At 39.3% G+C, this 17,546-nt stretch overlaps 1 protein-coding gene across 9 annotated transcripts in view; it reads right to left on the reverse strand.

The window, feature by feature from the left end:
• Positions 1–453: 453 nt before the first annotated feature.
• Positions 454–17,546, reverse strand: part of Apc (adenomatous polyposis coli) — a 107,259-nt gene continuing 90,166 nt past the window's right edge. For 5 of the 9 annotated variants that reach the window (XM_013512936.1, XM_013512941.1, XM_013512938.1 and 2 more), the window contains 6 exons: positions 16,846–16,899; positions 13,253–13,392; positions 12,604–12,681; positions 12,104–12,220; positions 10,036–10,250; positions 454–7,895 (listed from right to left, as the gene is read on the reverse strand). In XM_013512936.1, the coding sequence (XP_013368390.1) occupies positions 1,322–7,895; positions 10,036–10,250; positions 12,104–12,220; positions 12,604–12,681; positions 13,253–13,392; positions 16,846–16,899 (7,178 nt within the window). In that variant the 3' untranslated portion in view covers positions 454–1,321. The remainder of the gene's footprint in view (positions 7,896–10,035; positions 10,251–12,103; positions 12,221–12,603; positions 12,682–13,252; positions 13,393–16,845; positions 16,900–17,546) is intronic. The other 4 variants (XM_005382146.2, XM_013512942.1, XM_005382148.2 and 1 more) reach the window with 1 other exon arrangement.

Raw genomic sequence — 17,546 nt, forward strand, 5'->3', positions numbered from 1 at the left:
CAAAAAACTGGCCCTAACATGTGGTGTTCACTTCAGACCCAGCAGCAACAGGGAGAAGATGACGGGGCAGGCAGTTATGTTCTAAAGCTGAGAAAAGACCACTTATACTTAAAAGAGTCCCTAGACTTTCAAGTAAGAATTCTAGTAAGAAAAAGGAATCCTCTGTGTGGGCCTGTTAGGTTCACTGATGAGTCTTGTGCGAGGCAGTCTGCGCGTTAATACGCATCTGTTTTAACTGGGCTGCAGCAAAGTAAGGAAACGAAGTGGAAAAACGCTGAATATCAAGAAGTGCTGATCACATAAAGAAAAATTAATTTCGGGAAAGGTTAAGTGCCACCAGACTTCTTCAAATGTTTTTATTACAGTAAGAGGAATTTTTCTCTTAATGCATAGAATCTGAAGAAAAAAATTTATATAAGCTTTTAAAAGAGGCCCTTTTGACAATTATTAATACAAATGTGAGTAAGGTCCTTCCAACAAATACCAATTTCAGTTATAGTTTACATACAGCAATAATTTATTCTGAAATGTTCATTTAGTTTCTGTTGAGACACAATTCATGTCTCATTAATAAAAGAGCAGCCATCTCACCTCAAATACCAGAATATACAACAGTTACAGCATAGCAAAAATTCTACCTACTTTCAGATAAAATCTAGTTCAGGTAAAATAGTTTCATTCAATGTTTTACAGTTACACAGATTTTTTTTGAGCACAAAACAGTGTGAATTATTACACTGTAGCTATCTCTATGCACATCATGTAACCACAGAACTGTTAATCATTACTTCTGAAATTGGACCATCGGTTTCGTTCATGCAGTAAAGCAAAGCAGGCTGGGTAAACTTATTCATCGGGAACCATATTACTGTGAATTTCACAGCCACATGATTAATTATGACGTTAGATGGATTTACTAGGACTAAAACTTTTTTTTGCATAAATACCAATTTCTCCCTGATGTAAGTTTAGTTAGTTTATAATCTAGAAATGATTGGTAACAGCAATATATATTTTCTATCTGTAGTGTTATTTTAAGACCCACGATAATTAAAGGATGGGATGGATGCTACTTAAATATATGTAAAACATACTGTACAAATATACTTGGCTTTACTATTTTCCCCTAAATATTACGAGTGCCTCCCAAATATGACCAGTGAAGACAAAGCGTACTATCAAATATGGCTTCCAGAACAAAAACCCTCTAACAAGAATTAACCCTATTTACAAACTGTTCAATCTTTGACGTTTTCATCTGAAATTTCTTAGAGCAGCTGCACCTCACACCTAATTTTCTTAGTTTCATCCTTCCAGCTCCTTACACAGATGTCACAAGGTAAGACCCAGAGTGGCGCTTAGGACTTTGCGTTCCACTGGATTCCGTGCTGTCGGCTTTTGAATCTCGTTTCTTTGTGTTGTTACTCACTGGCGTGGGGATCTGAGATGGCCGGGCTGAAGTGCTGTCTGCGCTGCTTTTCCTAGGGCTGGGGTTGTAGTTAAAGGGAGTCACTCGGGCAGCAACAGTCCCACTAGGTGAGCTGTGCTTGCTGGAGCTGCTGGAACTGAACGGGGTGCGCTCTGCTATGGAATTTTCACCAGTCTCTGCTGTAGGGACAGGGTTACTTTGTCCTGATTTTATCTCAGTTCCTTTCTGGTCTGGGGCATCCACCTGAACAAAGGAGTTCAGGCGGTTTTCCAAACCCACAGTGTGTACGGGACCATTGCCATTACTCACATTTGGTTTTCCCTGATTATCTTTTGAATCTTTAATGCTTGGATTTCCCTTTTCTGAGACACCATCAATCACTGGGGGAGTATTACCTGTGGGAGATCTTCCAGATCTAGGGTTGTTAATAGGACAGTCCTCAATTCTCACCCAAACGTCCTCTGTTTTAGAAACAGCAGGTGCCATTTGATAAATCAAGGTCTTTGATTCAGCACCATTTGTAGCACCTGAGGAAGTGGATGGAGAAGTCAGACTTGTGGGAGAAATTTCACTTTCTTTTATTTTTCTCCACGTTCCTTTTGTGGATACTTGGTTTTCCTTCGTTTGCTTGGCTCCTGAAATAGAGTATACATGTTTCTCATCCTCACTTTTTGCTTTTTCACTGGATTCTGATGACGCTGAAAGAATTGAAGATGAGCTTCCGGTTCTTCTCCAAGTGCTTACTCGGGGAAGGGAAGATGAGTGTTTGCTGTGCTCACGCTTCCAGGTGCCTGACCTATTGATCGGCAGTCTGGAAGGACTTTCAGAATGGGAGCGTGCTATGTCATGACGCTTTGAGGGCCTTCCGTCATTATACTCTATAGTGGGGCTGAGATTAGGTGGGAGCTTTCGCCATCCACCAGCCTGCACAGATGAATGCGTGGACAGAGACATATCAGGAAGGGAAGGACTTAAAACTGGTGTTTGTGCCTGGGACCTAGTGGGCGAATCTGGTCTAGAAGATGGAGAAAGGGATTCAAATGAAGCAGATTCCTCCAGTTTTCTCCTCAGGGTTGGGCTTGGAGCTTCTTTTATGAAAGTAGACTGTCGTACTAAGACAGGTCTCTCTGATCTATCAGATTCACTTCCACTTGACTTAGTTGAAGACATTCTGGAAAGTTCCACCTTTTTATTGGATCCATTGCTGTTACTCATCTGATTTAGTCCTTTAGATGCAGACTCACTGCGGGTGATACTACTTGTGTTCTTGGATAAGCCTGTTTGTTTGGGGAAGTTTTGCTGGCCCATCTGTCTGCCTGGGGATGTATATGACATTTTCCCAGAACCCGAGGACTTAGTTGAAATGGTACTGGGGGATGATGTCCTGGGCAGCTGAGATAATTTGTTAGGAGGACTTATTCCATTTCTACCGGGGGAAATTGAGTTTCGCCCTGGAGATTGCATAGGTCTACTTAATGGCTGCTGGGCAGGTCTTGAAGGAGTGGAATCTCTAGATCCTGACCTAGAAGACCCTTTATTTGACCCACTTATTTGGGAAGTCTGCCTGGTGATAGGGCTTAACTCAGATTTTACCGACGGCTTGGCTCCTCTAGGAGAAGTGGTGGTGGTCTGACCTTCACTAGGGCTTTTGGAGGCTGGAGTCTTCAAGGGTGGGCCCTTTTTAGAGACGGGACTTGTACTTGAGGAACTATTTCGAACTCCGGGAATATGGATCATTGTCCTACCTCGAGAGATCGAAGGCACATTTGCTTGAAGGGGCTGTTTCATTTGGCTTGATATTTCTGAATTAGACCGAACTTTTCCAGTAATCAAACTTTTATAAACTTTTTTTCCTCCTTTGATTCCTTTATTTTCAGATTCCATCTTTTTAGTTTCCAATGTACTTTTCTCCCCAGGTTTGAGAATTCGTGGGCCTTTATTACTTGTGAAGGGTTTTTCTTCTTGATCAGGTGTGAGATGAAAAGGTGAGCCCAGTGAGATTCCTGATTTCAACGAAAGGATAGAATCTGAGTCAGATGAAGCTTGTCTAGATAAGCAGGCAGCAGCAGCAGCTTGATGCAAACTACTCACTATGGAATTTGCACCTTCTTGGATGGCTTTCCAATCAAAATTTTCTGAATCAGGGGATAAACCATGCTCTGAATCTGGTCTCTGTATATCTTTCAAATCAAGTGTCAAATCTTCAGCTAATACGCCACCCATGTTTCTGGGACTGTGCTTTTCATTATCACCCTTGAGTCTCGAGGGCCTTTTCTTCTTTGGCATTGCAGAACTTATACACTCCTGCAAGAGGTCATCTTCAGAATCAATGCTAAGAGAACTGAGAGAACTATTTCGTGAAAAACAAACGGGGGTATCTTCAACATGAAATGATTTAGGAGCATACCCTGAGGCCTGAGCTTTACTCGGTTCTCCTTGTGAGTCAGGAGGCTCCGTCTCTTTGATGGGTTCATTTTCTTTGTTGTTGTTTTCTTGGTCAATATCACTGAGAGAACTCAGGGAGGAATTACGAGAAAAGCACACTGGAGTATTTTCTATAGCAAAATTCTGTAATTTTTCATCAGTTGCTGCCCCTCTATCTGGTATGTCTTTGGGTGGCTGGGGAAAAGTGGGTTGCTTCTGAGGTAAAGGTTTAGACTGACCTCGATGGACTGGATGTTTTGCAACAACTTGTGTTTTATTAGCTGACTGTTGGCTTGAGGTTAGTTCTGTGTGACTGGTAACTTTAGCTTCTGAGTCCTTATTTTCTTTCCCCTTCCTTAGTTCATCCTTCTCCCTAGAAAGGTCAACATCATCATCATCAAAATCTAGAGAACTCAAAGAATCATTTCGTGAAAAACAGTACGGTGTTCCTTCAATAGGAGTGTAATGATGAGGAGAATCAAAAGTAAAACTGCCTTTGACTCGATCTTCATTATTTGGCAGCTTATCATTCAAGTCCTTGGAATTACTTTTCAAGTTCTGTTTCTTTGAATCTTTGTTGTCTGAGAAAGTTCTGTCAGCATTTAAATTATTTTTTGAGTCTGTATTCTTTCTTGCACGTGTCCTACATTCGGTGTTTTGTGGCATAGGTTTTACTGGTGAAGTAGGCTTCTTTTTCTTACCATCTATTTGGGTTTTGTTAGTTCCAGATGAAGACACACATGCTTGCTGGACCTGGTCCATTATCTTTTTCACCCGGAAAGGCTTGTGACTTTTTCCTTTGGGCATTGCAGAATTAATGCATTCTGCAAGAATGTCACCTTCTTCGGTTTTACTATCATCCAGCTCAGGCATCGTTATAGATGAGGGTTTTCCTCTCTGAGCCTCATCTGTACTTCTGCCTTCTGTAGGAATGGTATCTCTCTTTTCAAATTCACCGGATTGGGTCCCTGCTCTAGCCCCTTCCCCGGCAGCTAACTCATTTGGAGGTGATTCTATGGTTAGATCACTTAGTGATGTAGCTGTGGAGAAGTTTATAGGTGTCCCTTCTACACAATACACCCGTGGCATATCTTCTCCTGGTGTAAAACTAACATGCTTTTGTGTCTGCAACCTGTTTTGTGATGGCAGAAGTTTGTAGACAGGCAGTTGACTTGGTTTCCTTGCAACAGGAGGAGGTAATTTTGAAGCAGTCTGGGCTAGCTTTTTGGCTTTGCGTGATGACTTTGTTGGCATGGCAGAAATAATACACTCTTCTAATATTTCAATATCATCATCATCTGAATCATCTAAGAGATCTTTTTCAGAATCAGTATGTTTTTCTGCCTCTTCTTCCTGGTTTGCATTTTGTTCTTCAGGCTGCTCTGGTTCTGTTTCATTCCCATTGTCATTTTCCTGAACTGGAGGCATTATTCTTAACTCCACATCTTTCTGTATGAATGGCTCGTCAAGGCTCAGAGCACTCAGGCTAGATGAACAAGAAAACCCATCCGGAGTACTTTCTGTGGCAAAGTGTAGTAAGGTATCGGCATCTGGAAGGACCTGGACCCTCTGAACAGCTGCATTTACAGCAGCTTGCTTAGGTCCACTTTCTCTCTTTTCAACAGGAGGCACTTTACTTTTAGGTACCTCTCGCTTACTTTGAACTGTCTGAGGGGGAGGTGGAGGGGTTTTACTTCTGCTTGGTGGCATGGTTTGTCCAGGGCTATCGGGGAGGTCACTGGGGCTTATAATGCCACTCACCATCCCACTGCAAGGTTCACTCTGAACTGAGCTGGCTATAGAGCGACTTTCAAAACTATCAAGTGAACTAACCGAAGTACATCTGCTAAACATGAGGGGAGTCTCCTGAACATAGTGTTCCGGTGGGCTTTTTGGTGTCTGAGCACCACTTTTGGAGGGAGATTTTGCCCCCGAAGAAAACTCAACAGCTTTGTGCCTGGTGGACTCTGAAGATAAACTGGAAGCCTGGAGTCTGCTGGGTTTGGTTCTAACGTGCTGTGCTGCTGGTGAAGCTTCACTGGCAGGATCTTCTGGTGCTCTAGTCACACTGTTCTCTTTTATTTCTGCTATTTTCAGAGTATTTGCAGAATCTGCTTCTTGTGTGGTCTGATCACATCCTATCTCGTCTTCAGCTGATGACAAAGATGATAAGGAACTACACCTTGAAAAACATATTGGGGTGTCTTCCACACAGTAAGTCTGGATTGTTTCTTGGTTGATGGAGGACACTTTGCAGGTGGTAGTTTTTTGAGTCTGACCACTTCTACTTTGTGCTGAACTTGGATGCAGCTGAGCCTGCCTCTTGGCGTTAGAGGGGGGTGTGGCTGGATTCTCACTGCTGGAGGAGACATGTTCAGGTTTACTGCTTTGTGCAGACGAACTCTTTGGGAACGAGAATGATGATTTCTGTGAGGAAGCAATGTCTGTGGCGTACTTTAAACTGTAATCAATAGGCTGATCCACGTGATGTTTTTCTTCATTATATTTTATGCTATAATTTGTTGGTCTCTCTTCTTCATGCTGTTCTTCCTCAGAGTAACGTTCACTGTAGTTGGTTGGCTTATCATCTTCATAGTCATCTTCCTGACACAAGGACTGGTTTACATTTTGATTAATCCCATGACTTGAACCCACTCGATTTGCCTCAGGGCCACTGGTTCCTCTGGACCTAAATGGGGAAACACATTCCTGCTGTCCAAAGTGTGGCTGGAACTTGAGGTGCTTATCATCAGTGCTCTCAGAATATACAGGATAAGTGGTATTTTGATTCCTCGATTGTCTTTGCTCACTTTGTTTTATTTCATCTTCTATTATGTGTTTGGGTCTTGCCCATCTTTCGTTCTGTGAAGGACTTTGTCTTCCAGAGTTCAGCTGCTCATCTGAGTATTTAAGGCTATAATTTATTGGTGTATCTAGCTCTCCATCATTATCATCCATATGATTTGCACTATGTATTTTATGGGCTAGGTCAGCTGGATATTGACCGTAACTGCAAAATTTACTTTCATCATCTTCAGAATATGATTCAATTGAGGGTTTCATTTGACCTCTTTTACCATAACCATCACTACTACTGACACTGTTTAAACTATCATTTGAAGATCGCTTATATTCCAGCTTGGCGTAAGGCATAGAACATGTCCTATTTGAATTTTCTGTCTTAGTGAAATTGTAGGTGTTTGAGTGTGTGTGGGCAGCAGAGGTTCTTCTTATTGCATTCCTCTCATCTGTAACACAGTGTAAGTCAGTGGTGGAACCAGAGTTTCTCTCTTCCTGGGAGGAGCTATGAATAGCTGATACTTCTTCCATCACTTTGGCAATCTGCGCTGCAGTGGTAGAGATCTGCAAACTTCGCTTTGAAGCTGTTCCTGGGTTTTCTGTTGTTGGGTGGTAGCCACTTAGGCCAATCCCTCTCTCTCTCTCCAAACTTCTATCTTTTTCAGAACGAGAACTATCTAAACTGCCCCTTGATGAAGAAGAGCTGGGCAACACAGTAGTATTCAAATATGGAGAAAGAACAGTCATGTTTCCAGTATTAAAACTCTCTGGCCTATTATCATCATGTCGATTAGAATCAAAAACATAGTCACCGTAAAGACTTTGCTTATGTCTCTGCTTACTACGATGAGATGTCTTGGGACTTAAATTGTCAATATTGTCAAAAGTTTCTGATAAATGCTGAGCATCCAATTCTGCTTCTAGGGCTTTTTGTTTCCTAACATGAAGAGATGGCAAGCTTGAACCAGGAGACATAATATTGGCATCCTTATACTTTGCAGGTCTATTTGCCATGAGATTCCTTAAAGCTGCAGCACTTCCCATAGCAATCATTTTGTGCTTTGAATGAATGAGGTTCTTGAGCATGCTGACTGCCCCCATGTCCCATAATGCTTCCTGGTCTTTAGGGTTTCTTGCTGAGAGATTCCACAAAGTTCCACATGCATTACTGACTATTGTCAAACTGTGAGATTTCAAGTGTTGTAATAGAGTTTGTAGGCAGTTGTTTTCTCTTAGGATTTGCCTGGAATAAAAAGAAGACCTCATAAATTAAGGTAAAAAAACCATCTGTAACAACACAAATAAGAGAAAGTAAACTTAAATCTGAAGATATTATTAAAATTTAATAGGCATAATAATCATTGTACCAGTTAACCTATAAATTCCAAGCATCCACATTGCCTTTTATTCTTTCAGTACATTTATATTTTAAATTATAGGTCTTCCTTATTTAAGACCTTCTTGTTTATGACTCAGGTGTGCTATTCAGACTTAAGACTTGCCTGCTTGGACTCATGACCTGTCTTTTTTTTGTACAGTTCCAAACACCTTGCTGATAGAGCCTCAGTGTGTTTTTGTACAGTACACCTTGTTTATACAGTACTGTAATTTTTGCTGATTGTACTGTACAGCACTGTAGCTGTGTTGTTATACATTACAGTACTACATGTAAGCGTTATGCAAATAAAAGCAACGTCATCAAGTTGGAGTTTCCTTTGATCACTTCTTTGTTCTGAATACTGTCATGTACATACTATAGACAATTCCTCACTTAGTGATCGATCCACTCAACATAGTCACAGGAACGGAACTCAGTTGTTAAAAAAGGAATGCCTGTACTCACCTTTCAGACTCAAATAAGTAAAAATATTTTCCACCTATGCTATACTTCCTAACCAGTGTCTTACAAAATTGTTTTTTTTAGAAAGATATATTTACATGGCAACTGTTTCTCAATTTAAGAATTGTAAGTAGATCATAAAATATTTAACTGAACAGGAACTTGGCAGTGATTCAATCTACAGATGCATGTCACAGTGTGGATTACTGGGGTATCCTGGAAGAGGCAGATGGGACGGAGTGGTACATCTTAAGAACTCAGGGAGTTTCCTGTGCACCCCTGTATCAGCATGCTTACTTTCTCGAGTTGTCTCTATGTCTGTGGCATTATTTCTTGACACTGTCATTTCCTTTACAAGTGCTCTCTGGGAGAATGTGTGTATAGTCATCACTTTAAAGATACATTGAGTTAAAGATTTTCAAGACATTTAAAATGTATAAATACAAAGCTAAAAATCAATGTAATAAACTCTGGTACTGGTGAGAACTACACTGTAGTATGCTGAATGCACAGCAAACTGAACTTCAATAACAGCATGTTCTGCTTTAGTGGGCTTTGTAATTGACTGGCAAGGGTGTACAATAAGCTTCAACATGGTGGTCTTCTCTCAGTACTCCAGTAGCCAACTGATTCCTTATGAGTTTATGATGTCTTCTTTGCACAGCAGAAAGGCATGGAAAGCCTGTAGTCTGTGCATCAGAAACTTTTTTTCTTTCTTCACAATACTGGGGATGGAACCCAGGGCTTTAGCACTGAGCTACATCCCCAGCCCTTTTAAACTTTTTTGAGACAAGATCACACTAAGTCACTAAGTTGCTTAGACTAGGCTGGGATGCATGATCCTCTTGCTTCAGCCTCAGCCTCAGGCTCCAAGAGTGCTGGGATTATAGAAGTGTGCCACTATGCCTGCCTGAAAAGATGTTTACATGTATTCTTACAGGCTCATTTACTAAAAGAACCTCATGTTCTTTTGGAAAATAAGAGGAATAGTGCTGGATATATTAATAAGCTGTGAAAGATGCCCACTTTTTTTTTTTTTTGGACATAATACAGAGTCCAAGTTTTAAGAATGTGTGCCCTGACCTGAAAATGATCTCTTGGGTTTCACAAATCTCGGCACCTAGATGATGACTGGCTGGTGGTTAATTATGGATACTGATGTTAAGATATCACTAGAAAAATGTGCATGGGTCATGCTTACAGTTTTTGCTTAGTTTTAAAAATCAGTCTCATAGTCTTATATGCCATGCTAATAAACAAGAAGAGATCCTGTTTTACTATCTGTGACTGATTTTTTTCCCTCCACATATGGGCTATATCTCTTAACTACCATTTGTTTCTGGATTTGTTTATGATACTACAAACTTTATTAGAATAAACACGTTAATGCATTAAAGTAGAAATAATTATCTTTTCATTGTAGTAAATGCATTTTGGGTTACAACTTTCATAATTACACAAAATATTGTTTACAATGAGGTCTTTTTAAAAAAATTAATTCTACTCTAATTAATTTAAAAGTACTATGAAACTCTATATGTACCTGTGGTCCTCATTTGTAGCTATCAGGCTGGACACATTCCGTAATATCCCACCTCCACTTTCAATGATGGCTAAAGTGTTTGTCTGGCTCCGGTAAGTGAGAGTGCCAACCAAAAATGCAAGTGCACCATCCACAGCACATATATCAGCCTTATTCTCAGTACAGTGTGCTGACAAATTCCATAAGGCACTCAGTACGCTTTTGAGGGTTGATTCCTATTAAGAAACAGAATATGTGACATCTAATTAGAATTGGAATTAGTTCCCCATAATTTCTGTTCAGTCTAAATATTTAGATAGTACACATATATGTATCTTAAAAGAACTTATGGTATGAAATAAAACTAATGTACATTATAGAAATAAAACACTTTCAGGATAGAAACTCAAACCCTTATATACCACATATTGATATGGAAAGATATCTAAGAAGTAACATTAAATGATATGACTAAGTTACAATAGCAGTATATAAATATTCTTCCTGTACTGAAAACCTGCCTGCCTGCCTGCCCTGTCTGTCCATCCATCCATCTACCTACCTACCTACCTACCCACTCACCTAACTACGTATAAATAACTGAAAAGTAACAATGTGTCTGGGTATGGTGGCACACACTTGTAATCTCAGCACTATGGAATGCTGAGGCAGGAGGATCACAAGTTCAAGCCCAGCCTGGGCAACTTAGTGAGACCCAGTCTCAAAGTAAAAAATAAGAAATAGGCTGGAGATGTAGCTCAGTATAAGGACCCTCAGTTCAACCCCCAGAATCAACAAAACAAAACTCCAAAAAATCACAGTAATTCTGAAAAACCAGAGCTCCCTAATATATATCTTAGCAAACTGTCAGATAGTAACTGGTATAAAACCACTCTGATATACAGTTAAAAATATTTGCTCACAGTTTGCCACGATACTGATGTCAGTTTTTTGTGGCACTAGGGATTGAGCTTCAGGGCCTTGCCTGTGTTAGGCAACTGCTCTACGACTGAGCTACATTCCTGGTCCTATTTTATTCTGAGATGGGATTTCACTTTTCACCAAGTTTCCCAGGCTAATCTCAAACTTGCAATCTCCTGCTCAGCCTCCCGAATAGCTGCGATTATAGGATGTACCACTAGGCCTAGTTAATATTTTTCTTCTATTACTAAATTTCAGAGATTTTCTAGAGATAATGTAATATACTTTATCAAAAATATAGTAATTAAATAAACGATGAAAGACAACAAAAAACAAAAACCCTTTACATTCTCTGAAAAGGAACGTTTTGAGGAAGAAAACGCAGACTGTGCCAGGACTGGTTTGCACCTGCAGTCCCATCTGCTCGAGTTGCTGAGGTGGGAGGATCCCTTGAGCCCACCAGTTTGGGACCAGCCTGCACAACATCATGAATCTTTCCATCAAAAAAAGAACAAAATGTGGGCTGTGGGTCTTGGACTGATGGATAAAGAGAAGCCCAGACTCAGTAAGACGAGTTGCTTGATCTCCCTAAGTTTTTTTAAATCTCTATGTTTTAATTAGCTTTGCTTCTGAACTAGACATCCCACTGGAGACACTTCCTTTTATGAGCATTTCATTATTTAGGGATTCCTCACTTTTGGGTCTGATCACCTCTTGATAAACTGACGACCAAATTTTGAGGACTTTGGGACAATGAGACATTTGGAGAGCTCAAAGGTAACGTAACACTGATTCTTCATTATGAGTGACTTTGTCCACCCTTCCCCGTTCCCAGGGGACATATGGCAATTTTCGGAAACACTTCTGATTGTCACAACTGGGAGGAGGGTACACTGGGAACTAGGGATGCTGCTGAATAGCCTACAGTGCACAGGCCAGCTCCACAGAGGGAAGAATGATCTGGTCTAAAATGTTCCTAGTGCTGAAACTGAGAAACCCTAAGCCAGCTTGTACAGTCCTCCCTCTTAATACTTTAGGAGTTTGGACTAAAACAATGGATTGGTGAGATAAACAGATCAGTAATTAGGGAATCTCTTGGACTGAAAGGCAGCAGTAAAAAGTACTGAACACCGATTTACACTACAATACTCAATGTTTTCACAGGTACCTTTTTCACTTCCAAAGCACATTCCATCAATGCTTTTACACTTCCGACTTCCCTCAACGTCTTTTTACTATTTACATCTGCTCGCCAGGACAAATTCCTCAAAACACTTGCAATAACCTGCAGATGAATCACATTTACAATAACTTGTATATTTTCATCTTGGGCAGGGACTCAACTCTAAACACAAAATTCATTTATGTTTCATATACACAATCTGAAGGTAACTTCATTCAATATTTTGCTAACTTTGTGCATGAAAATAAGTTTCAGATTTCAGAGTGTTTCAGACTTTGGATTAGGAATGCTCTACTTATAAGAAATTCCTGACTGCTACTAGGATGCCAAAGGAATTCCTACAATATGTTTACTTTCCTTTATTCTACTGTTAGTAGAACCATACATTACACGTGAGATACTGAACACCAAGCTGTAGCTTAACATAAACCAGGACATTAACCTGCTAATATCCAAGAAAAAACAGGTGACATTCTGGGCAGTACCTGCTGTAAGTCTTCACTCTCAGATTTTAGCTGGGCCACGAGTGCTCTCATGCAGCCCTTCATGGAGCAGAGCGTAGCCTGCAGAACGCGACAGAACAGAGTGTAATCAACAAGGCGACCTGGAGCTGTGGTCTGTTTTTGGATATTAAAATTCAAATCCAATTTTCACTGTTTCATTGTAATCATAACTTATGTTTTTCACCCACTAAAGATCTAGAACAAGATTACCCAAAGGAAAAATACTCTCCCAAATGTTTGCTATCTGTTCCTCCCTTGACAAACTGGAAAGTCAGCTAATGATAAAAAAAAAAGATAAGCAAAGGAGTTTAAAATAAGGTTTTTTATTTGGATAGCATCAGTATGTGTGTAACATCTGTGTTGGTCCTCAAGATTTTCAGTTTTGCTCTCATTCCTAGGACTACTGTTTTGAATGCAATTATATAGATTTACTGTTGTTTCACGTGTGAATGTGCTTTTGTCTTTGTTTATGAATAAGAAATCAAATGAGTAAGTAGGTGTGAAGTACAGGCTTTTATTAGTTATTGTTTAATTAGGAGAGTGACAAAAAGAAAATCAGTGAAAAGTAGTTAGGAAACTTAATGAACTCATACCTGAGCTACCTTAAAAAACAGATCTTATAAAAACATACCTTGTTGGCCACATCTCCGAAAGTCAAGTTTGTCAAAGCCATTCCAGCATATCGTCTTAAAGTAATACTGTAGTGGTCATTAGTAAGCCCATACATTTCACAGTCCACTTGCAATAATTCTGCAATGGCCTGTAGTCCCCCTAATTTAAAAAGGGCAAGAGGAAAAGATAATAATCTAAAGTAAAAAAATTGGTATCAAATTGGTAACTTAAATATTAGGAAAAAGATCTCAAAGCATGACAATATATGGCTTAAATTTGCCTTTAGAATTACAAATCACAAAAACTGTGGACTTTTTGGTAATTTATTTACAAAGTATAAATGACAACTATTCCACTTTCTGCCTGTTTTTCCACCCAAAAGTCTCATGCTTTACTGAGTGAAATAAGTATTATTTTCCATTTATTGCACATACTTTACACCTTGCCGATAATGAAGAAGGCTATTTTCTAATAGTAGGTCTTCCTAAATGTAAACAGAAAAAGGCAACTTATTTTTATTATCAGGGTTTTATAAACACTGTTCATTGTCATATACTATGGCCTAATTACTTTAGTATTTTCTTACTGATCAAACGATTACTCCTAGGAATAATGACATTTAAATGGAAGTGCATGAAGGAAAGATTATGTTTTCATAAAAATTATCTTTTCAACTTATCACTAAATTCTATAAAGCTACTAATTTGTGCATTTGTGTTTTTAAATTCTTACTTTTGAGTGTATCAAATACTAACAGTACTATGATTTAGTATTTTCTTTTTCTCTATTCCTACCAGGCAGTAGCTCAACAACGCCCACAGTGGTCAACATTAGGAAGGTACGGAGGAAAACAAAGGGGAAAGAAAGGGAAAGACAAAAGAAGAGTTAAAAAAAGTGAAGCAAAATGGTGAAAGAGTGAACAAAAGCAGAACAAAAATGCATATAGCACCATAAGATATTATTCATCACCAAATAATCATCATAGGATTTGGGATATTGTTTTGTCACAGAGAAATGGCATAGACAGAAAAACAGTGACTACAGATAGGCAATTCTTGGACACTAAGTCTAACTAGGTTATTAATTGGAAAGAGGACTAGTACATCAATATTTTTATAAATGATCTAGAAGAATCAGCATATAGCAGAATCTGCAAGTTTGTAAAAACAAATTTCCATCTTGGGGCAAGAAATCCAGGCCAAATGAAGTAGCTGTGATTCATGCAAATCTTTATGACTAGAAGAAATCATAATTTTGTATGTCAACAGGTAAAAATTAATTTGTTCAAAGAATTCAGACCATATTTAAGATTTTCTTCCATCCATTTGTGACAGTGGAAAACATGTAGTCAGTGAACCAAAACTAGTCACTGTCTTTATGGAGCTTACAGAGTAGAGGAAAGACAGACACTGAAAAACTAATTTAAGTGTGATGGAGTGCATCAAACAAGGGTTTAAGAAAATAGGTGGATTTAACCTAGGACTGGGTAGCAGCAGGTCCCAAGAAAAAGACTGGGAAAATTTTTAAGGCGAGACTTAAAGGATGAATGAATATTTAACAAAGTTGGGGCAAGAATGAGAAAGAAACATTTTAACAGAGGAAATACAAAGTAACAAGGAGATGAGGCTACAAAAATGGGTAGATATCGGACCATGCACGACTTTCTGCTCTCCATTAAGAAGTTTAGGCAGAGGGAAGAATAACTAGACGCACATTCTAAATAGATTGTGATTGCTGCAATGTACAGAATGGACTATGATTGGAAACAGGGAGAGAGGTAGGAGGAAGTATTGCAGAATAAGTGAGACAACAGTGGCTTGCACTGGTGATGAAAAGAACAGCAATCTGAGATAAAATTAAGAAGCAGAATCATAGCACTCAGTTACTAGGAAGTAGGGGGGAGTCAGGGATGATTTCCTAAAACTGGTTTGAGCACGCGGATTGCTTAAAATGCCAAGAGGAATCCTAGAAGGGAGATGTGGGGATAAAGGAATAACAAATTCAGTTTGTGACAGTGGAGCTAGAAGTGTCTGAAATACCATACAAGGATGATGTCAGATAAGCAGTGTGATAATGTGTTACAACTCCGGAAAGAGAACTTGGATTGAGACGTAAACTGAAAAACATGACCTGAATACTAATCCTAGCACGGTAAATGAAGCTTTGGGACTAGATGATACTAAGCAAGACAGACACAGTGAGCCCCTAAGACAAAAGCCTCAAGGAATGCTACTATTTTATACTTGCGTAAAGGAGGAGCCAGTAGCACAACTGAAAATTTTGACCCAGGATATTCACATGGGAGTTACTGCAGACCTGAACTGTGATTCACAATACTGATGAGAGCCCTGAAATGTTGGGTATTATGAAGCAGTTATCAATATTAAAATAAAACAAATTATACTTTGTTTCTGTATAAAATTCTGCCTGGTATAACAGTATCTGGAATGCTTTCTTAAGGACAGTAAGATGCATCTTCAAGACAGCATTTAATTGTCAAAAAGCTGAGTTCTCTCCTGTGGAAAGATTAAACATCTTAGGACTTGACTCTGAAAACAGAGTAGAGGAGGGTATGGCAGATGTCAACAAAACCATGAAGGACATGGCTAATGAAAAAAAGAACAGTCAATAAATTTTGGAGTATCAGAAGGAACACTAAGATTTCAGGTAAATATAAAGACTGCAGTGAATTCTGAGGCAAAAAGTGTAATTTGTACGTTAAAACTATAAATGGAGTCACTAAAATGTGAAGCAAATTAATATTTGAATTAAAATAGTGGTTTCCCTAAGAAAAATTAGGATGTGTCAAGGTAAGGTAATGATGACAAGCATGTCTTTTTTGACATTCTCCTTGGTGTCTTTGTTAGAAAAGTGGTCTAGACTGATCTAAGGAGATGGAGGACTAATGGCCTGATCTGACATTAAACAGAATCTTTATAATTAATTTAAAAAAGATGAACAGATAGGATATTTAATTTAAAAAAGTGTATTTTTAAAATTTGGTTTAGACAGTTACCATTAGAATAAAATACCCTCTTTAAAAATAAGTATGGGGCCAAACATCAATATTCCTAGAACAGTATTCCAATTTCTTGATCATAAGAATCAACTCAGGCTGTTCACTAAATATATTTCTAGGCCACTCCTCTGAAGATTCTGATTGCTTCAGGGCCAGAGAGTCTACACGGTTTGAGAAATGACTGTAGTGATCACTATGATCTAGAAACTACGTGACATACTTACATTAATAAATTGTAAGTTCCTTGGAAGCCAGGACCAAATCTTAATCATTAGAAAATTCTAGTGCCTAACAGTTTCTGTGACATGCTTTGGAATGAACAAATATTATCACTGATACTGTCATCTTAAACTCAAATGACCTGGAAATTGTCTCGGTTGACTGGGGTTAAGAATTTCCTTTCACTCAGCTGAGACTTAATTCTTTTGTACTCCCTTATTGCCAGACACCTGTTATACTATCTCCCACTAATCCACAAACCTTAATCTTCTTTTTGCCCTAGGGCCACTCTGGAGGCTAGGAGTGAGAAGAAGGCAACCCTGTGGCTCTGGCCCCAGCAATCACACCCCCAGAAGTCCCATCCTCCTCCTCACCTGAAAGCCCCTGCCCTAGCTCCTGTGATGAAATGCCCCGGGTAGCCTTCCTACCTGAAGAAGGAAGAGGAACAAATACTGAGTCTAGGTTTTATTTTAAAATTCAGATGATTCATGTGTCAGTCCTAGTCTACAAAGGAACATTTACAGAAAAACCTTGTATTGTCTCAAAATTGGATTAATTCTTCTCATTACTAGCATTGCACTGTTTTTTCCACAAATGCTGAGATTACATTGAGGGGAGAACTCATGTAAGATTCACTGAGATTCCATAGGATGCTAGGGGAGGAGAGACTTAGGTGGGCCTGTGGGAAGAAAAGCATGTTGGAGTGCAGACCTGAAATCTCAAAGTACAGAACCTCCCAGAGTGATGACTCTGAAAAGACAACACTCACTTTGGCTATGCAGGTTGTCTGTGTTTCACAGTCTCATGATCTTATCACTTTTAAGATAAATGATGAATGATGACGAGGGCGGTAGGAACCCACAAAGTGGGGGCTGGAATGTAATGTAACATAAACAGCACAAAAAGCAAGGGCACAGCTACACTAAGATGGAAACTCTGTATGGTTCTTGCTTGTGGCACAACTAGAGAAATACGGGGCCGGGGATGTAGCTCAGCGGCATAAGCGCTTGCTGGGCAAGCCTGAGTTCATGAGTTTGATTCCCGGTACCAAAACAAAACAAACAAACAAAAACAA

This window comes from Chinchilla lanigera, unplaced genomic scaffold, assembly GCF_000276665.1.
Source record: "Chinchilla lanigera isolate Chin_1 unplaced genomic scaffold, ChiLan1.0 scaffold00017, whole genome shotgun sequence".
Lineage (NCBI taxonomy): Eukaryota > Metazoa > Chordata > Mammalia > Rodentia > Chinchillidae > Chinchilla > Chinchilla lanigera.